Source organism: Ovis canadensis, chromosome 17, assembly GCF_042477335.2.
Source record: "Ovis canadensis isolate MfBH-ARS-UI-01 breed Bighorn chromosome 17, ARS-UI_OviCan_v2, whole genome shotgun sequence".
Classification (NCBI taxonomy): domain Eukaryota; kingdom Metazoa; phylum Chordata; class Mammalia; order Artiodactyla; family Bovidae; genus Ovis; species Ovis canadensis.
In genome coordinates this window covers 79,234,207-79,254,908 of record NC_091261.1, presented here as the reverse complement: position 1 = coordinate 79,254,908, position 20,702 = coordinate 79,234,207, and the positions used below count along the sequence as shown (strand labels likewise).

The following is a 20,702-nucleotide window of genomic DNA, read 5'->3' as shown; positions in this document are numbered from 1 at the left end:
ATCCTGACGTGGGCAGGGCGGGGAGCTTAGGGCCTGTAACACACGAGAAAGCAAGCCGCACAAGGCAGGCCACCCTTGAGTTAAACCGTATGTGCATCGTTACAGATACTCGAGCCCTAAATGGCGCAAGAAATGAGGAACTCTGTCCCCTTGTGGGACAGGCCAGTGCAGGGTAGGGCAGTTGAGGCGTGGTTGACCTGTGGTGCAGCCACGTCTTCAAGGTTGCATCTTGCTTTCTCGTGGCCCCTGGTGGCCGCAACGTGATGTCCAGCAATGACCAGGCCACCAGGAAGTCAGGGTCAAGTCTTTCTGCATCTCTCTTAGAGACCAGGAGACCTTTCCCAGTGGCCCTCACGTGAAGGGGTGAGCTGGGGAGCTGGGCTCCAGGGCTCCCGGAGAAGGGGGAAGAGGAAGGACCTGTGCAAAATGAGGGGCTGCTAGGAGTGGGGGTGAGGTGAGGGGCTTGTTAGGTCGGCACCAAGCACACGTGCTGCAGGTGTATCATAGCTGGGGAAGGAGGCCGTGAGGGTAACGTGGGGTCCCCTTTCTCCTTTCAACAGTGGTGCCCCAGAAGATAAGGCATTCTCTTTCAGATCAGTTCTGTTGCCCCAAAATGCTTACGCACCCTGTGTGCCTCATTGGAGAGTCACAGAGCACATTAGCCCGTTAAAGGTTCTGACGAGTCCTATAGTCAGAGAGACTGGATGCCCTTTGTGAAGCTCAGCAGGTGCCAGGTCTGCTTCTGGGCATCGTCTGATTTCATCCTTGCACCATCCGTGGAGGCAAGATCAAGTCTCAGCAAGGAGAAGGGGCCGGCCTGTGATCACACCCCTCAGGAAACAACCGAGCAGACTGGAGTCAGGAGACCTATATTCTGGCCCCGGCTATGCTGGTGGAAGCTGTGTGACCTTGGGAGGGTTACTTGGCCTCTCTGGATCCCCTGATTCCTCACCCGGAAAAGGAGGGCTTTACTGCCTCTGCAGGCCCTTTAGAAATTCAAAGGAGAGTGTCACCCCTCTAAGGGCCAATTTGAGGGCCAATCTTGAAGGACAGGCTGGAGCAGGTGAGGAGAAAGGTGGTTGAGCCTCAGGGGAGCCCGCATGTACCTGGACTTGAGGGAGGCAGAGGAGGCACCCTGCTCCAAACAGGCCCTGGTGCTCCCGCGGCTTGGCTGACCTGGCCCTCGGGTGTGTCTGCTCCCGGCGGCTTTTGCCCCTTTCTTTCTTTCTTTCCTTCTCTGGCTTCATATGAGGGCCAGAGCCTTCCTGGACGAGGTACCCTGTCCTTACCTGTGTCCTCTCCGAGGACCCCGCTGAGGCAGGGGCACTTTGCTAGCCTTCTCTGTGGTCCTGCCGGGGAGCCACATAACCAGAGGCCATGCCGTGTGAAAGAACCTCCCTCTGCCCACCCTGGGGACCAGGGGCCGTGGGGTGGGGCAGGGAGACTGTGTCAGCGCTCATTCATCCTGGGTCCCCTGGCTCAGCTCGGGGCCCAGCACCTGGCAGGACCTCAGGAAGCCTGTGTTGGTTGAACGGGTGCGCTTTTACCAGGGGCTCCACCTGAACGAGCTTGGCCCCTTCACTTCCTCTCTGCCTGTCCCTTCTCCACCCCTTAGCTTGGCAGAGAGAGCGCCTGCTAAGGGCCGAGGCCACGGTCACAGGCTCCCTCTCCTGGCATGAGGTGACAGATTCCTGTGGCCCGAGATGGTTCCCTGGTCCAGACCAAACATCTCCACATCACGGAGCTTCCAAGAGCCCTTCTCCAGCGCCTCCCCCAACCCCCCCCACTCAGCCCCCTGCTCCCCCATTCATTTCTGCTTTCCTTGTGTCTCCAGGACGTGTGTGCCTGCATCTAGCACGGTTCTGCTCTTTGCCACTAGACTGAGTTCCATGAGGGCAAATCCAGATTTTACTCTTCTGAATCTCTCCCCAGCCCAGCTCATAGTAACCCCTTATTAAAAACTGTTGAAGGGGGCCTTTCCTGGTGGTCCAGTGGCTAAGACTCTGTGCTCCCAATGCAGGGGGCCTGGGTTCAATCCCTGGTCAGAGAACTAGATACCACATGTTGCAACTGAGGCCCAGCGCAACCAAATAAAAACAAAAAACTAAAAAAAAGGTGAAGGAAGCAGATCCTAACCTACTGTGCGGGGGGGCCCCAGTTTTGATCTGCCCCAGGCTCCCAGGCCAGACACAGCCCACCGGACTCAGGCGCCTGGCCCTCCCCACACTAAAAGCCTGTTAATAGAAGATTTTTATGGACGCTGCGGGCTTTGTGTCTGTTTTCCCCCCTACCCCTGATGCATTCCAGAGGCCCGATTTCACAGCTAAGCTGGATTTTCTTGCCTGGCACCTCGTATTGATTTTCCTCTGCAGGGGTAGAAACTGCACTCCACAGGCCTGTGTGTCTGACAAGCCAGGCTCTTCTGCAGATTTGCAAAGCCTCAAGTCCAGAGGCCCGAGTCACCGCCGCTGTGCTGCGGCTCACTCTGTTCCCACACACGTCCCTCCCTGCCCCCGGCTGGCCTCCCCTGTGTCAGGACAGGAGTTAAACTTCCAGACTTTTCTTGCCGTGCCATCTGACATGGGAGATTGAACCGCAGGCCAGACAGGGTCCCTGGGCTGAAAAGCAAGGGTGAGAGGGAGGGGCTGGGGTCCCCGAGTGACTACGAAAGCCACCCGTGGGCTCACTGTTTCTTCGGGGTTTTCTTCCTTTGAAATGATTCCGGTGACCCCAGGCCCCTCCTCAGAGCAACCAGGGTTGGGGTGGGGCCCTACCAGCCCTCTGTCTCTATTCATGTGCATAGATAAGGACATCCTCGCTGGAGGAGAGGACAGATCTGGTCTGCCCTCTGCTTTTTGCACAGATGAGATCACACTGTGTTTCTCTGCGCTTGCTTTTTTCCCCTGGAGGATGTCTTAGAATTCTGTCTCCATCAGCACAAATTGTCGCTCTTGAGAACTGTCCCCCAGCGTCATGTGGCCCCTGTCCTTGGGCCATGATGGACATGAGTTGCTCTCGTTTTTCACTTTTACACATAGTGCTGAAACGAAAATCCCCAATCAGACCTCTCTGCGCGGGGGCCAACGTTTCTCCGGGGTGGAAGACTGGAAGGGGAGTCTCCCGGCTGAAAGGGGGGGGACACGTGTTACACTCTAATAGCTGCTCCTTGGGGAGGGGCGCCCTCGGAAGTGGCTGGACCTGGTAAGCCCCACGCTCCCCGCCGGTGCTTGATCTCAGTTTGCGGCGGCCAGAGGCAGGAGAAGTGAGCGGTGGTCTGTCTGGACCCTCGCGCTGCGGCCCCCTCCCGCTGCCCTCGAAGCCTGATGGTTTTCTTTCGTGTCTCCCCGCTGTTCCCTCTCGACGTCAGGAAGGAAGAGAGCGCGCGGAGCCTGCTGAACGACAAGCGGGAGGTGCAGGCGCAGCGGCAGCGCTATGAGCAGTACAGCGTGGTGGTGGAGGAGGTGGGCGGGCCGGGCTAGGGGAGGGGGCGGGCCGGGGCGGAGGGGAGGCGTCCCCGGGCGCCAGCCCCGCTGCGGGGGGAGGTGGGCCAGCCCCGGCCCCGCGGACCCACGCTTCGGCCGTCTCAGGTGCCGCTGCAGCCCGGGGAGGGCTCGCCCTACCGCGGGGACGATTACGAGGATGAGTACGACGACACGTACGATGGCAACCAGGTGGGCGCCAACGATGCGGACTCGGATGATGAGCTCATCAGCCGCAGGTGAGGCTGTTGACGTGGGGGTGTGGGCGGCCCTCCCTCAGCCTCTGGTTTATACAGATCTCGTGAGCAAGTCAGTGACCAAACCAGGGTCTGAACCCCAGCCTCCCGACTCCTGGTCCAATGCTCCCTCCAGCCCTAGCCAGTCCCTTAGCCGGTTGGTCCAGCCCACCTGAGTGAGGAGCCATCAACTGGGTCTCATGCAGTGTTCCATTTTTCTTCTTAACTGCAGAAAACTTTCCCCAGTGGGATCTTGGGGAGGTTCCCCAACTCCCCCAGTAAAGGCATTGCCGCCCTAGAGAGGACTGGAGACCACCCCTGCCCCCAGGACTCAGCTCAGCCTCCCCGAAGCCCCCACCTCAGACCTTGGTACCCACACAGAGTCCTGGGGCGGGAGCAAAGCTGACTCCAAAGGCACTTTGGTTTCCAGTCCTGGAGGGCCCTCTCAGCAGGACCCCCTCCTCCATTGGAGGCTCCGCTCTCCAGGTTTAATCTAGTCTTTGATCTCCCTTTCTGTCTCAACCCTCAGGCCCTTCACCATTCCTCAGGTGCTGAGAACCAGAGTGCCCGGCGAAGGGCAGGAGGACGAGGAGGAAGAGGAGGAGGAGGCTGCAGTTGAAGCCCCCAAGGTACCTGGTTGGCAACTGGGAGGTGGAGGAGAGGGTACAGTTCTGAGGGGTTGGTCAGGGGCTGTGCCCCGCTTCCCAGAGCCTGGCCCTGAGGCATTTTCAGCATCACTGCCCGGAAGGGGGGTCCCTTTGAGCCCAGGATGTCTGCTTGAAGAGCTGCCGGCTTAGAAACCTTCTCCAAGGCCCCTCAAGGGCCCAGGGGAAGGATCAGAGACCGGGCCTTTGAGCTGCTGGGTTCATTAGGCCCAGGAACCTGGGGGCCAGCCTCCATGCCCAGGTTGGCAGTTCTCGACATCAGAGAGGCGTTAGGGCCCAAGGTCATCTGTGATGATGGGTTTGAACATTTTCTATTTTTTAGCCACTAAACTTTTTCTTCTAGTGAAATCTTAAAATGCCTCCTAGAAAACAGATGAGAGCAGCACTGCTAGGGGTGAGCAGGGCCCAGCCTGGGAGGCCTGGATCCTTTACTCCCCCCCACACCCCCGCCGTGTCCTCCCACCAGGGTGACAGGTTCATTTGTGTCCGGGGCCAGGCCACCAACGTCAGTGAGTAGCAGGCCTGATGGACACTGAGGCTGGGGCAGCAGGCACCCCTTCCCAGGGGCTCCTCAGCACGGCAGAGGCCTGGACCTTCCAGAGCTTTCCCTCCTTCCAGGCAAGGGGTCAGCCCAGGTCTTTAGGTCGAATCCTGCTGTTTCCACAGGTTACTGATTCCGCTTGTCGTGTCATGTTTTTGACAGCCCAGGCCCCCACAGTCTGCCTGTGGTCCTTGGGTCCCGATCTCCCCCAGCCTTGGCGCCAGCGAGGGGAAGCGCCAGTGTCCAGGCCGCTCTGCTGGGTTCCAGGCTCCCTGTGGTTTCTAGAGGCCCCCTCCTGGCCTCCCCCCAACTCCCCCTTGTCATCATCTGGCTCCAGCTGTGACCACCCGTTAGCCACCTGTGCCGCAAATGGGTACAGGGGTCAGAGGAGGGGGCTTCTGGTGGAAACCTTGGACCAGAACAACCAGCCGGGTTCTGGGGCATCGCCCTGCCGCGCCGTGGCTGCCCCCTGACTCCTGGCGTGGGGGACATCCCCAAGATGGGGCCAGACGCAGCCCGGCTTCGGGAAAGGGGGCAGCTCGTGGTCTTTTCTCCCTTCTCCTCCACAGCCCGACCACTTTGTGCAGGACCCTGCGGTGCTGCGGGAGAAAGCGGAAGCCAGACGCGTGGCCTTCCTGGCCAGGAAGGGGTGAGTGCTTACGGCGCCGTGTCGGTGGGCGCAGGAAGCCCACCCCACCCCGAGCGCTTTACGTGTGTTACGTGTTGCTCTGGCAACAGATCTAGGAGGTAGCTAGTCTCGTCATCGTCCTTATTTTATAGATGAAGAAACTGAGGCCCAGACGTGTTAAGTAATCTGCCAAAGGTCACACAGCCAGTGGGTGGCATACTCCATTTCTCCTCTGACCTCAAGCTGGCACGGGGGTGTCCTGGCCCAAGCTTGGTGTCCGCTCCTGAGGATCTCGGAGGAAGGCAGCAGGCTCTTCCCCTTCCCGTCAGGGCCGCCTCCTCTGGCTGATGGATTCTTCTGGGGGCGGGTTGTTCCCCCCTCAGGTACCGGCATGACAGCTCCACCGCGGTGGCCGGCAGCCCCCGGGGCCACGGGCAGAGCCGAGAGACCGTGCAGGAACGCAGGAAGAAGGAAGCCAGCAAGGCCACCCGAGCCAACCACAACCGGAGGACCATGGCCGACCGCAAGAGAAGCAAAGGCATGATTCCATCGTGAGACCGCTGCGCGGGGACCAGCGGGAGGCACGGGCCTCCTTGCCAGTCGGCCCCCTGCAAGGGCCCCAAGTTCAAGTCTGCCCCTCGACAGCCTCAGCTTTGCAGCCCCTGAGAAGGCCGCCTCATCCGTCATCCACCAGCCAGCCATGAGCGCCTTCCTGCAGAACACACAGTGCCTTAGCCCGCGGCCGAAGAACCGCGAGGCCAGCAAGCAGGGAACAGAGCCCCAGGGCCAGCCTCCCAAACCCTGTGCAGCCAAACACCACCTCCCTTTCTCCCGGACAGCGGGAAGCTTGTATATTCACAAACAGAAAACAAAAAAGGCCCTCGAATAAAATTTTTGACCCTTTCAAGAAATGATCTGTGCCCGGCCTGTGACCTCTTCCCCTCCCCGCCCCCGCCCCCAACCCAGCCCCGCCGTCCTAGTCCAGCGATGGCCGCCATCAGGAGAGGAAGAGGGCAGGACGATGCTCTGTCCATCAGCCTTTCGTGCCTGCCTCCCACTTTAAGCCCTCCTGATCTTGCTCCACCTCGCCGTATGGCTGGAGACCATCACCCCGCTCTCTGAGCCTCTGCTCCCTGCCTGTGGAAGGAGGGGCCAGCGTGAGGCCCTGCTGTCCAGCCCTTACCGTGACCTTGTGCAGCCCCCTGACAGCCACCCTAGGGCTTGGGCAGGCACGATTTCCATTCCCATAGTGCCAGGGAGGGTGGCCAGGCACTGAGACGTAAAGGCGGCTGCCCAGGCCAGCCGGGAGGTGGGCAACCAGGGACTGGGCACGCAGGTTGAGCCCTGGCCTTCACAGGGTCCTTGGTCCCAACAGGAGTGTTTTCTCCATCTCACAGCTGCCCAAGGACAACCGGCCAGTGGCCACGCCAGAGCCAGAACTCAGTGGCTCTTGGTCACACATACATTCCATTAAATCTTCCGAAATCAAGGGATCACAGACAGGAAGAAACAAGTGATAATGCCACTACCAAGCCCTGCTGAGTTGAAGCAAGTGGGCCTCAGGCCTTGTTCCTCGAAAGCCCCCTCCCAGCCAGGGCCAACCAGCTCCCAGCATGGCCATGGGGGCCAGACACCCCAATTCCTGGGCCACCCGGAACGTGGCTGGTCAGCGGCGGGGCATCTGCTGGGCTGAGCCCCCGCATTCGGCCTGGCCTGGAGTCCATCGGCGGAAGCCAGGGCCCCTGCCCAGCTGGACCTTGACAAACCTCCCCAGATGCTGGTGCCATTTGTACGTGGTTGAGATGAGCGTCTGAGGCATCGAGGCAGACAGGCACTTGACGCGTTGGTTTTGTTAGGTCAGCCCACACAAGTGGAAATCAATACCAATTCCTCTGTCGCGCCAGTTCTCTCAGCGTGTTTGAAATGCAGAGCAGATACAGGGGTGGCATGTGCTCCCCTAGAAATGTCAAGTTAGCTGAGATCAGGCCCCGGGTCAGCCGTCCTGACAGGCAGTGGGAAGACTCTGTTTCCTCCTGGAGGCATTTCCCAGGGACCCAGCTTAGGGTCAGGCCCATTTTTTTCTCTCTCTCTCTCTCAACTGCTCAAGCCCATTTCTTGGCCCTGGAGAGAAGTCAGGTGGGGCGGGGGGCTCCCTGGTCATACCTGCCTCACTGTTTACACAAACTCTCACACCTGCACGTGAATCATCTGCTCCTCCTGACCACCTGGAGTTCCAGCTTCACGTTAGCATCCTGGTGTAAAGGACATGAGAAGACAGAGATCACTTTTGAAATTTTCCAGAATGAAGTTCCAGGTCCAACTTTGTCTCCCTGGAGGCATCACCTCAGGGTGATTTTCCATTTCAGACCACGAGGGCCCCCTTTCGGGGGTGCTTCAAAAGAAAACCACTCAGGGGTCACCCAGAACAGTGCTGGCAGGCATACTCCTTCACCTCTTGGGGCCTCAGTTTTCCTATCTATAAAGTGGGTACATTGGACCAGAAGAATGGTTTCCATTCGGTGCCAATTAGATCCTCCGAGGAAGCCCCAGGGTGTAAGATGGGCACCGTTATAAATGAAGTGGGCTCTGGAACCCTGCCCACCTGCTCAGCGGCTCTGCCACCCCCATGACTGCTCCTAAGCAGGAATCTGGGAAGCGCCCTGTCTGTACCCTGCCAGAGAACTCCACCATCACAGGCATCTCCCAGGAAACTTTTAAGATTTTGTGCCTCCAAAAGGACTGAAAACCGGAGTGTCTTTGTTTCTAGTCCACGAGGGGCAATGATGGTGTTAGTTTGAACAAGCACACTTGTGCCTCTGTGAGGTGGGTGGGCTGAGCCTGTCATTGTGGGTAAAAAGGGGGGCGCTCAGGAGTCCTAGCAACTTGCTCAGAGCCCATGTCAAGACAATAGCAGAGCTTGAACGCAGATCCTGTCTGAGTGGCCTCCTGAGACATCCAGGCACAGGCTGGAAGAGTTAAATGCTTGGCAAGAACCTGCCTGTCCTGGCCACACCAGAAGCTTGGGTTAAATAACACAGGAAGAGAACAAACAAAAGTTAAGCCCACCAAAAATGCAGGGGGCTGTTGCGTAGCCCTTAAACATGATGTCGGTGATAAGAAACCAAAAATGCAAGAATTTTTTTTTTCGTAAGAATAAATTTAAGGGACGTGCCTGGCAGTCTAGTGGTTAAGACCATGTTTCCAGTGCAGAGGATGGTTGTTTAAATCTCTTCGGGGAACTAAGAGCCCACATGCCAAGCAGTAGGGCCAAGTAAAATTAAAAAAAAAAATTGAAAGCAGACCACATGATAATACACTGTGATTGTGAAAATATTAGAAAAAGGGGTTAGTTTGTGTTTTTTTTTTGCATTTTTCCAAGTCTGGAAGGGAATGTACATAATGAGAAATGATGATAAGAGCATGGATGATGGTGGTGGTGAAACCACAATTATTCGTTATTAGAATAAAAAGCACTTGCTGTGCACTTTCCTTGGCCAGAGTTTCTGCTTGGCTCATTTTTGCTTAATCCTCACCCAGTAGGTACAGATGAGGAGACTGAGGAACTGAGTGGGGAGGTGGCCTGCCTAAGGCCACACATTTAGCAAATGACCAAGAGAGGCTTTGGTCTCGGAAGTGTCCCGTAAAGCCGACTCTTAACCCTGGAGTCTCCTGCCATCCCTCTTCCCCGCACCCCTGAATCCTTGTTACTACCTTTCTTACAAAGAAAAAAAAAAACAAGTCCAACAGCTGCAGAACAAGAGGACAGGAAGCACCATTTCATCAGGCCAGGCTGCCAGGACCCTGATCGATCGCGTGTGTTGGACCATTTGCCACTGTGTCCCCAGAGCTCAGGCTCTCTGTTCCATTTTTCACTTTCTGTTTTTCTATTTTCAGACTCATGTATCCTTTCAACTCTGTGTGTCCAGCCTTGCCATTCAGCCTGCTGAATGGTTCTTCGTTTTTGCCCTGAGACTCTCTCCAGGGGAAGTGAGGGAAAGGCTGGAGGCTAAGATGGGAATGCAGAGGCTGGGGGGCATGGAGGCCCTGGAGGGGGCCAAGAGGCAGGAAAGTCAAGGATCGGGGTGAAAGTGGGAGGGGACGGGGGCAAGGGAATGCCAGGTCAGGCTGCAGCCTCAAGGTGAAGCAGACTAAGGGAGTGGGGCTCACTGCCCAGCTTTGCCAGGAAGTGAAGGGGAAATAGCCAATGGGAAGCATGGGACATGAGGAAGAGGAGGCAGGAGAGTAGAAAGAAAGTGAAGTCGCTCAGTCGTGTCAGACTCTTTGAGACCCCATGGACTGTAGCCTACCAGGCTCCTCCGTCCATGGGATTTTTCAGGCAAGAGTACTGGAGTGAGTTGCCATTTCCTTCTCCAAGAGATCTTCCTGACCCAGGGACTGAAGCCGGGTTTCCTGCATTGTAGGCAGACGCTTTACTGTCTGAGCCACCAGACAGGTAGGAGAATGGGCCCATCTAAAAGGCAGTTGAGGGACCTTCGTCATGGTCCTGTGGCTAAGATTCCTCGCTCCCAATGCCAGGGGCCTGGGTTCGATCCCAGGTTGGGGAATCTAGATCCCATATACTGCAACGAAGAGCTTACATGCTACAACTAAAGATCCCACGTACAGCAACTAAGACCTGCACAGTTCCTTTTTTTAAAGGAACTTGACATCAAAGAGAAGGAAGCGAGGCTCAGCGTTGAGGAAGGAGTATTAGCACTTAGAGCGTGTTTATGGGATCTTTAGAAGGAACCAGGGCGCGGCTAGTCCTCAGGGAGGGGAAGCGGGGAGCCAGGGCCCCCCTGGAGCTCTCAGAGCAGCCCAGTAGAACCAGGGGCAACCTGGCACCAACTCTTATCTAGATGTTCGTGATGGGACAGCAGGGAGGGGTCTTGGCTGTGGTCAGAAGCTCTTGCAATTCCACTGGCTGAACCAAGGTAAAAAAATCAGTCTAAAAAAAAGGAAAAAAAAATCAGTCTAAAGTTTATCTCCAGCCCTACATGTGTGTGTGTGTGTGTGTGTGTGTGTGTGTGTGTGTGTGTGTGTGTGTGTGAGAGAGAGAGAGAGAGAGAGAGAGAGAGAGAGATGGGGGCTGGGGACATCTTAAAATGAGCGTTAAATTCCAACTTCACATCATAAGAGAAATTCTCTTCCAGCAGTCGATAACCATCGAGAGAATTTTGCACAGACTGGCAGAACTCAGGGAGCCGTAAAGGGCACAGAGTCCAGAGTTTTTCAACCTATTTAAAACCCCCAACTTGCCCCAATCTCAGGCCCCTGGGATTTCAGATTCCAGCTCCTCCCCTGGGGATGGGGGAGGTGTACCCTGTTCAAGAATTTACTAGGCTTCCATGGGTCTCTCCCAGCCCTGGAGGTGGTATGGGGCTTGCTTTCACTCGACTTGGTCTGAATTATAAAAACAAGAGATTCTTAATTCTAGCTCTCTGAAGATGAAACTGTGACAGGATATGCTTTTTCTGGCTGCGTGATCCCACCCTCCGCCACCTGACATGTCCCTTAAGCGCTCTGCCATCCCAACGGGTAATTGTGGCTTTCTCCTCTTTAAAGTGGTTTTCATAGAAGAGCCTGGCAGAAAAAGAGCCTCCAATGGGACGAGCGCCCATCATTCCTGTGCACTTAGGAATTTTATTTACAGAGATCGCATGCAGGTGCCCACCCTGTCTCCCATCTGGTCTAGTCAGCGTTCCTTCACATAGACACTCCCAGGCCTCATTTGTCCATCCTTTTTATTGTTAATTTGCTCAGACTTCCTGGTGGCTCAGACGGTAAAGCGGCTACCTAAAATGCAGGAGACCCGGGTTCGATCCCTGGGTTGGGAAGATCTCCTGGAGTAGGAAATGGCAACCCACTCCAGTATTCTTGCCTGGAAAATTCCATGGACGGAGGAGCCTGGTAGGCTACAGTCCATGGGGTCGCAAAGAGTCGGACACGACTGAGCGACTTCAATGTCAATGTCAATGGTGGCCAGGGGTGATGAAAAAAGGCACTGGATGAAGAGGCAGGAGGCTGGGGCCCAGGCCCTAGCCTTCAATAAGCTGTGTGACCTTCGGTCAGACACTCTCTGGGCTTCTATTTCTTTTTGTGCAGAACGGAGATGATCATCCTCCAAGCCCTCTTGCCTCGTGGGGGCCAGTAACTGGGGGGAGGTCAGATGGGATCCTGATTGGGGGACACTCAGAGCAGTGAACCTCGTTCAGGTGAGAGAGAAAAGAACTGTCATGGGCAGCCGTTCACTCTGCATTTGGGGCAGCTTCCTTCTCTGCTTTCTCTCTCTCTCTCCCTTTTTTAACTGCCTCGTCGGTGGGATCTTAGTTCCCTGACCAGGGATTGAACCTGTGCCCTTTGCACTAGGAGCACAGAGTCTCAACTACCGGAGGGCCAGAGGAGTCCCATCCTCTGCTCTTCTTTAATCACCCTGCCGGAAACCTCTTTGCACAAATCACCTGTTATTTCTGGGGGCAGGGCACATTAGTCAACGTGGACTTCTGGGGTCCCAGGGCCACGAACAGCTCCAGAGCTGCCAGCATCTGCGTTTCTGCCGACAGTTCCCAGCAGAAGCACAGAAAACGAGGGGAAGGCTTTTGCCTTTGTGGGCAAGCTCTGTCATGTAACAGCCTCCCCCAGGCCCCTGCCTCTAGGGAGCCGGGAAACCGTGGAGCTGAGACCCCTTTGGTGGGGAGTCTGATTAGAGGAGTGGAGGCCACTGCCTGCTCCTGTGCCAGGCTCACCAGGTCCACATGCCGATGGGCGGAGTCCTGCCCCCAGGTCCCAGGAGAGGAGCGACGGTGAGGACCAGTGGGTGACCTGCTAAAGGGAATGCTTGTCACACCTGGAAAACCGGACTCTCCTGCCCAGGAGAGGTCCGCACACAAAAGCATTGGTTCCCCCCACCCCTGAAGTTGTAAACTCAGAGTAACAGCAAGGGCCAGGCCAGAACTTTCCACTGGGGAGCAGGGGCCTCTGAATGGCCAGTGGCCTATATTGCTTTTGCCATTCATAGAAGGAGCCAGGCTCTGGGGTCAGGACCCAGCTGGCCTCAGCCACTCCCGGACCCTGTGACTCTGAGCAAGGTAGCCTTTCCTCTCTAAGCCAGAGCTGTCTTGTCTGCAGATCAGAGATGTTGGCAGGATGGCTGGCATAATGTGTGTAAAGTCCCGCCTGCTGTGAGGTGGCCAGCGACCAGGGCAGTCCTCCCAGAAGTCCTCCCAGGGCTCAGGATGGCCTGGACACACAGGAGCCAGAGGGAGAGGAGATAGGCACAAGCCAGCCTGTAAGTGTGTGCGAGGTACCCTGGGAGCCCAGAGGGGGCGCCCCGCTCAGCCTTGTTGGGCTTAAACTACCTCACTGAATCCTTGAAACAAAGCCAGGTGGTACGTGTTATTATAAGCCTCATTTAGCAATGTAGTCACTGGCTCATGGCTGAGTCAGGATTCAAACCCAGATACGCCAGCCTCCAAAGTCCATAGTTGCAGCCCCTTGGTTTTCCCACCTCAGTGTAGCTTGGCGCTTGAACCAGCAAACACAATACTCCACATGTGATCGGCTCAGCATGAAAAAGAGGACCTATCACCTCATTCTACACTCCATACTCCTTTTGATACAACCCCTCTAATCAAGTCATTCCATTGACGGAGGGGCAGGAGAAAGGAAAGGAGAGTAGCAAGTCAGACAGGACGTATTTTGCAAATTTCCACTCTGCCACAGTCTCCTAGCAGAAGGAAAGGATATCCATTGGAGGTTGCAGTTTGAAGGATGGGTTTCATTAGGAAAGCTTAGCGAACCAAAAAGATAAGGCATCCCACGGAATTGCAGCCCTAGGGCGGGAAGTGGCTTCTCTGTTGGAAGGAGGGAGACAGAAGTCTGCTAAGTCGTCAGGAAGGAAGGAAGATGGACGGAAGCAGACGGGACTCTGTTACATGGTGAAAGGTGTGAGGAGGAGATAAGGTCTGTCTGAGGAAGGCACGAGGCAGCTGGGGTTTACAACAGTGTTAAAGACGCCAGGAACAAGATAAGGGGGACAGAAGGGAACACGAGAGAAGGTGATCTGGCCTCCGAGGGATGCAAAGGAGGTAGGGAACACCTCCTTTTAAAGCAGCTGAGACGGCAGTGCTGTGTGGGGAGGGGGTTCACTTGGATGATTCAGCTGTACACTCGTGCCCAAAGCTCTCAGCCTGCATTTTGTGGATTGAATATGCTAATTAGGCGCTGATCCCGGCAAACTGTGCCAGCTTCCCCCCCACCCCATTAACTTCCTCATTCAAGCAATGTAACAAAACTACCCCACAGACCTGTGCTAAGCACAGCACAAGCATCGTCTCACATCCTTCCAAGCACCCCTAGGTATTACTATTATCATTAATATTGTCATCCCATTTTCCACATGAGGAGACTAAATAGTGGAGACGCAACTCGCCCAAACCCCCCACCCCCGCCCCAACAAGGCCACCTCGCTGGAGGTGAGCAGAGCCAGACTTTGTTTCTAGAATCCATGTGTTCTCTGGTTGTTGTGTTGTTATTGTTGGCTGTGCCGCATGGCTTGTGGGTTCTTAGCTCCCAGACCAGGGATTGAACTGTGACCCCTGCAGTGGAAGCATGGAGTTTAAACCACTGGCCCACCAGAGAACTTCCCCCCTTAACCCACGTTGGGAAGTTTTGGTTGTTGTTGCTTTGGGAGTTTTTTGTTGTTGTTCATAATGGATTTATTTTGGCATCAATTTTTATCCTTGTTTATTTTCTGGCCATGCTGCATGGCATGAAGGATCTTAGTTCCCCAGCCAAGGATCGTGTGCCCTGAAGTGGAAGCATGGAGTTCATACCACTGAACCACCAGGGAAGTCCCCCCATAATCTATGTTGAATCACAAGATGAGAGAGCCATGGGAACCCCCAGCAAAGGCCCCCTATTTAGAAGGTGAATAAAGTGAGATTTGAGGTAGCCTGGATCTGAAATTGTCAGGTTAGGGAATTTGATCTTATAGGTAGTGGGGAGTTCTTGATGGCGTGTGAGCAGGGAAGTGGACATGGCAGGCTTCTGAGGGTTCCGTGGAGAGGAAGGAAGAGTCCAGAGCAAGAGGATGTGCAGGAGGCCTGAGCAGGGGACAAGGCTGGGGCAGCTGGAAGGCAGTCGGCACCCTTGTGCTCGGGAACTGTGGACGGCACGGCTCCGGGCCAGCACTCTCTGCATTCCATCAGCGCCTTGTCCTTGATGCTGGCTGGAGCCTGCCCTTGGCTTCCAGTCTCTGCATAAATCCAAGCGTATCAGGCCAAGGCCCCAATGAAAAATGATTTTTACGCAGTGTAGAGCAGTGGACCTGAGCTCTGGAGCCAAGCATCCTGTCTTTGAACCGCTGCTCCACTCTCACTAGCTGCGTTACCCTAGGCAAGACATTTGACCTCTCTGAGCCTCATTCCCACCTGTAAAATGCTGCGGAGAGCAGTGCCCACCTCGGACTGAGGATCCAGTGGTACATGTTAATGGCCTGGTCCTGGGGAATGCCCGGAGAAAGCAGCTCTGTGTGTGTGAGTGTGTGTGTGTGTGTCTGTGTGTGTGATATGTGCTGCGTGGGCCACTGCCCAGCCCCAGTACAGAGTGTTCATCTTTTGCTCACACTCAAGAAGCTGCCATCGCCTCCATCTTGCCCAAGGAATTTGTATTCCCTCCAACACTACACATGGCTCAGATGTTTTAAAATCATGGATTTCTGTCCCTTCCTCGGGAAACTTCAAACTCATCTGCAGGACAGCCCATGTGCCCTGTTGCTGGAAGGGCTGGCTGAGTTACCGGGTGGAATCTCTTTCTTTGTAATTAACTTACATTGCTCCCCACCCCCAGCTTATTACAAAACCAGTAACATGCTTGCCATGGGTCACAGGAATAAGCAAAGAAAGAAAAACCACCAGAAAGAATCACCGTTAGGATTTTAGTTCTTTCCAGCATTATTTTAGAAAAAGGAATATAAACATTGGTTTTCTTCAAAAATGAGATCATTCAACACAGGCTGTTTTCACTATTCTTTTCAGTTAATAAGACATTGTGAACATTTTTCCATGTCTTATTTGCATCCTTTAATGGGTAAAAGCATGTCTTGCTGTTGAGTCGCTCAGTTGTGTCTGAATCTTTGTGATCGCATGGACTGTAGCCCACCAGGCTTCTCTGTCCATGGACTTCTCCAGGCATACTGGAGTGGGGTGCCATTCCCTTCTCCAGTGGATCTTCCCAACCCAGGGATCGAAACAGGGTCTCCTGCATTGCAGGCAGATTCTTCAACGTCTGAGCCACCAGGGAAGCCCATTGACCCCAAAAGCACTCATCAGTAAACTTCCTGCAGAGTCTGCATCCCAGAGAACCCAGCCTGTGATAGGCAACATCTTGTGTCTACCAGGGACTAAACTAGAATGTTCTGAGGGCTGGGCTTGCCTTCTTTCTTTGAGCTGCCAGGACAAACTGGACTCTACCCAAAGCCAAAAAGTTTTGAGCCTTGGCCGGCAGCCCTGAAATGCCAGAAGTTTCCAGGGTAGCCCTTGGCTGGGTTAATTAAGCAGACAGTTGGATGAGAATTTACTATACAGTAATCTTCACTCCCCTTGACACTCCTTCAAGATGACAGCATCTCCAGAAATAACAAGAATCATAGCTGTCATTGTAAATAGCACAGTGCGTATTTTACAGGTGAGGAAATCCGCTCAGAGAGGGTGAATAAATTGGTTGAGTTTGCACAGCCAGTGAGTGGTGGGGCTTGAATTCTACCCCAGGACTGTTAAAATATTTGTGCTCTTCATCCTTCACTAGAGCTATTCAATGGGAATAATAATGTTACCTTCCAGATCGTTGCGATTATTCAAATTAAATGACGTGAACCGCTAACACTTGGTACAATGCTTGGCTCATAGTAAATGGTTTATAAAGTAAATCATTACTCAGAAAACTCCCCAGGAGCTTCCCTTTCTTTGTAGTATGAAAACCAGGGACTTCCCTGGTGGTCCAGTGGTTAAGAATCCGCCTTCTAATGCAGGGAATGAAGATTCAGTCCCTGGTCAGGGAATGAAGATCCCACTTGCCATGGGGTAACTAAACCTGGGCAACAGCAACTACAGAGTGCGTGTGCCCCACGATGAAAGATCCCGCGTGCCGCCGTGAAGCTCCTGTGAGCCAAACTAGGACCGATGCAGCCATAAATAAATACTTTTTTTTTTTATCAAAAGATTAAAAAAAAAAAAAGAGCAAAATCCAAACTCTTGGTGTGACCTATATAAGACCACACAGTATCTGACCCTGCCTTTCACGCCTTCTCTTCCTTCAGTTCAGTAACTGAACCAAACTCACATCTACCCCAGGGTGTTTGCACTTGCTGTTTTCATTTCCTGGAGCACTCTTATTCTGGGTCCTTACCTCACTAGATTTCTATTCAAATCTCAGCTCAAATGTCATCTTCCTGGAGAAGACTTCCCTGACCATCAAACGTTGTTCTTCAAACCTGAGTCACTCCCTATAGGTTATCCAGTTTTATTTTCTTCATAGCCCTCAACATGAGCTGAAATCCTTATTTCCTTTCTCATTTACTGTCTGTCTCACCTACTAGAATGCTTTAGCTCCAAGAGGGTGGGGGTCTTTATGGTTCTCCACTATTTGCCCAAGGTCTAGGACAGTGACAGGTATAATAGGCACTCCTTAGAGATATACTGCTTGAATGAATGAATGAATGAATAGTTTCTACCCATTTGGAGAGATGTTCCTGGATGCAAGAGAGAAGCTAGGGGAATAGGGCATCAGCATAAAACTCTTTGCCCAGAGAGAGGTCCTACTTGCTCAGAGCTGACATACCAGATGCCAACTTCTCAGAAAAGTTTCAGAGACCTTCTGGAACTTGCTTGATGAGGCACCTAAGCAGTTAGCTTTCCTGACACGTGTACGAGTGGAGCAGGTGCAGAGTCCTTGGGGCTTTTGACCTGTCAAGACTATCCTAGCTCTTGCCCTCAGAAAATGCCGTGGGCTGAGCTTGGGACAGAGGCGGACCTTTTTCCCAGTAATAACGTCTCTGTGTCAGTCTGAGAAGGGTGCTAATCCTCACTTCCCCCACCTGTGGGCAGATTCACCCAGGGAACCCTGGGGAGGCCCAGCTCCCACTCAGCAGGGCCAATCAAGAACAAGCTCCTGGGACTTTTCTGACCATTGTGGTTAAGACTATGTGCTTCCACTGTAGGGGGCACAGGTTCAACCCCTGGTCAGGGAACTAAGATCCCCTCTGCCTCAGGGCAACTAAGCCTGTGTGCCACAACTAAGAACCTAGGCGGCCAAAATCATTAATAATAATAAAAAAAAAGATTCCGTGCTTCCACTGCAGGGGGCATGGGTTCAACCCCTGGTCAGGGAACTAAGAGGAACTAAGATCCTGCATGCCACAAACTTTAAAAAAAAAATAATTTTTTTTTTAAAGAACAAGTTCTCATCAGGACTTCAGGAAGAGGCACCATGGACCACCCCGCAGCTGGGTTCCAGGGCTGGGGGCCCACATTTCTTGACTCTCTGTGTTCATGTTCTCCCTGGGCAGCCCTCTTTTAATTCACTTCCATTTCCCCACTAAAGAGAATACAGGCTTGATGTAGAAAACTTAGAAATCGGAGGAAAAAATACAAGAGAAAAGAAAATGGCTCAGCCAGTTAACTACTGTGAGGAATTTCGTATAAGCATTTCCAATTTTTTTTTTCTTATACATGTTTACCAAAAACATAAAAGGTATCACACTTTATTGGAATTTGTGACCTGCTTTTTTCACTTAGCTTTATATTGTGACTGTTCTATCTAAGCACTTGCATTAACTATTTTTTTTTTTGCTGAATTGCTTTGTTTCCTATAAAATATTTTTTATTAGAATGTCGATATCAGCTTGTTTTGAGAAAAAGTCAATCACTGTTGCACGAAGTGAAGGTATATCTTTGAAGTCCTAGCCCTCAGGTGTGAGTTTTCCCAGGAAAATCTGGTGCAGCTCCTGCAGGATTCTGTGTGCAGCCTTATCAGCACGCATGCGTGTGCTTAAGAGGATCCAACTACACATTGACACACGCCATTTTGCAGCTTGGTTTTGTTTTCACTTTGTCCTTCTTTTCAACTGCAGGCTGAGTCACCCCATTCTTTTTATTGTCTGCAAAGATTTCTATGGTATGAAGCTACCTGTTATTTAACCACTCCCCCACTGAAAAGGCATTTTTCTCCTTTTTTAAATTCCAAACAAGCCTCCAGTGACTTTTTGTGTGTGCGCATATGCACGTGGGATCCTGGAGATACTTTTCCAGGAAAGATCAGGAACGAAAGGAACAAACAGGGACTCTCCTGGTGGTCCAGTGGCTAAGACTCCAATGCAGGGGTCCTGGGTTCAATCCCTGGCCGGGGAACTAGGATCCCACACGCTACAACTGAAAAAATAAAAGATTCTGCATGCCGAAATGAAGATTGGTCCTGAGTGCTGCAACTAAGACCCAGCTCAGCCAAATAAATAAATAAATATATTTTTTTAATGGAACGAATATTTAAAAATGGATATCACCAAAGTACACTCCACTATTACTGCTTCAGGGCCCATGGGCAGTGCCTGCTTCTTCACTGAAACACTGGTTTTGCTAATCTCCATTTTTGTTCATGGGATGTGCAAAAAAATGGTTTTTTCATTGTGCTTATTAGTGAAACTGGGCATCTTTTCACGTTTGTGGCCATTTGTATTCCCTATCTTAATTGCCTCTTCCTGTCATTCACCCTAACCTCTACTGTGTTAGTCTTTTTTTCTCATGCATTTGAAAGACTGTTTCATATATTAGTGAAGCTGATACATTGCCATGTTTGTTGGATATTTTCTCCCAGATAAAACGTAATTTTAGGACTTTCCTGGTGGTCCAGTATTTAAGGTGCACGCTTCAGGCTCCCCTGGTGGCTCAATGGTAAGTAATTCGTCTGCTGATGCAGGGGACACAGGTTTGATTCCTAGTCCAGGAAGATCCCACCTGCCGTGGAACAACGAGGCCCATGTGCCATAACTACTGAGCCTGTGCTCCAGAGCCCGGGAGCCGAAGCTACTAGAGCTTGTGCTCCACAAAAGAAGAAAAAAGAAAAGCCCCCACGATGAAAAGCTCACACACCACAGCGAAGAGTAGCCCCACTTGTTGCAACTAGAGAAAAGTCCGAGTAGCAACAAAGACCCAGCACAGCCAAAAATAAAATAAATAAAACTATATTTTAAAAAACGTTAAGCCCCCAAATCGCTTGGTTTTAAATGGCTACATATTTCACCTTAATGCTGCTGTTAAGTCACTTTAGCCGTGTCCGACTCTGTGCGACCCCATAGACGTCAGCCTACCAGGCTCCTCCATCCGAGGGATTTTCCAGGCAAGAGTACTGGAGTGGGGTGCCATTGCCTTCTCCGTTTCACCTTAATAGTAATTCCTATTTTGGATATCTCATCCCTGCCCGCCACCCCCTCCCCCCCAGCCATTGTAAACATCATGATGAACATAACTTGTGGACATTAACTTTTTTTAAGGAAAACTTGGTAGAAGTGGAATTTACTGGCTCAAGGGTATGTATATTAAGGATCTTGATACATAAGTACAAATATCCTCCAGGAAGATGGTACTGCTTCACATACGCTCGCAATAGTCCATCTGTGACATTTTCCTGTATCCTTGACAAGGTTAGGTAATGTTATTTAGCTTGGCCAGTGTGTGCCAAGTTTTGTCTGACTTTTCTGCAACCCATGGACTGTAGCTCACCAGGCTGCTCTGTCCATGGGATTTTTTTCAGGCAAGAATACTAGAATGGGTTGGCATGTCCTTCTCCAGGGGATCTATCCCACCCAGGGATCGAACTCGTCTCCTGCATTGGCAGATTGGCGGATTACTGCTGAGCCATCAGGGAAGCCCAACTTGGCCAATATGACGGGTGTATGTCACCCAGGGCTGACATGACAGATGACCGCAAACTGAGTGACTGAAAACAACAGAAATCTATTTTCTCCACGTTCTGGAGGGTTACTCTAAACTCAAGGTTTCATCAAGATACCTCTAAAGTTTGGGGGATAGGAATCCTTGTCCTTGCCTCTGGTTGCTGGCAATCTCTGGCATTCCTTGACCCCTGCAACTCTCATCTTTC

The 20,702-nt window shown here is 52.7% G+C and overlaps 1 protein-coding gene across 10 annotated transcripts in view; it reads left to right on the top strand.

Moving 5' to 3' along the window:
• The window catches only part of ASCC2 (activating signal cointegrator 1 complex subunit 2), a 36,394-nt gene extending 29,934 nt beyond the window's left edge, over nucleotides 1–6,460 (top strand). For all 10 annotated transcript variants that reach the window (XM_069557962.1, XM_069557971.1, XM_069557968.1 and 7 more), the window contains 5 exons: nucleotides 3,368–3,461; nucleotides 3,588–3,718; nucleotides 4,245–4,344; nucleotides 5,491–5,570; nucleotides 5,933–6,460. In XM_069557962.1, coding sequence (XP_069414063.1) covers nucleotides 3,368–3,461; nucleotides 3,588–3,718; nucleotides 4,245–4,344; nucleotides 5,491–5,570; nucleotides 5,933–6,104 — 577 coding nt within the window. In that variant the 3' untranslated portion in view covers nucleotides 6,105–6,460. The remainder of the gene's footprint in view (nucleotides 1–3,367; nucleotides 3,462–3,587; nucleotides 3,719–4,244; nucleotides 4,345–5,490; nucleotides 5,571–5,932) is intronic.
• The last annotated feature ends 14,242 nt before the right edge of the window (nucleotides 6,461–20,702 follow it).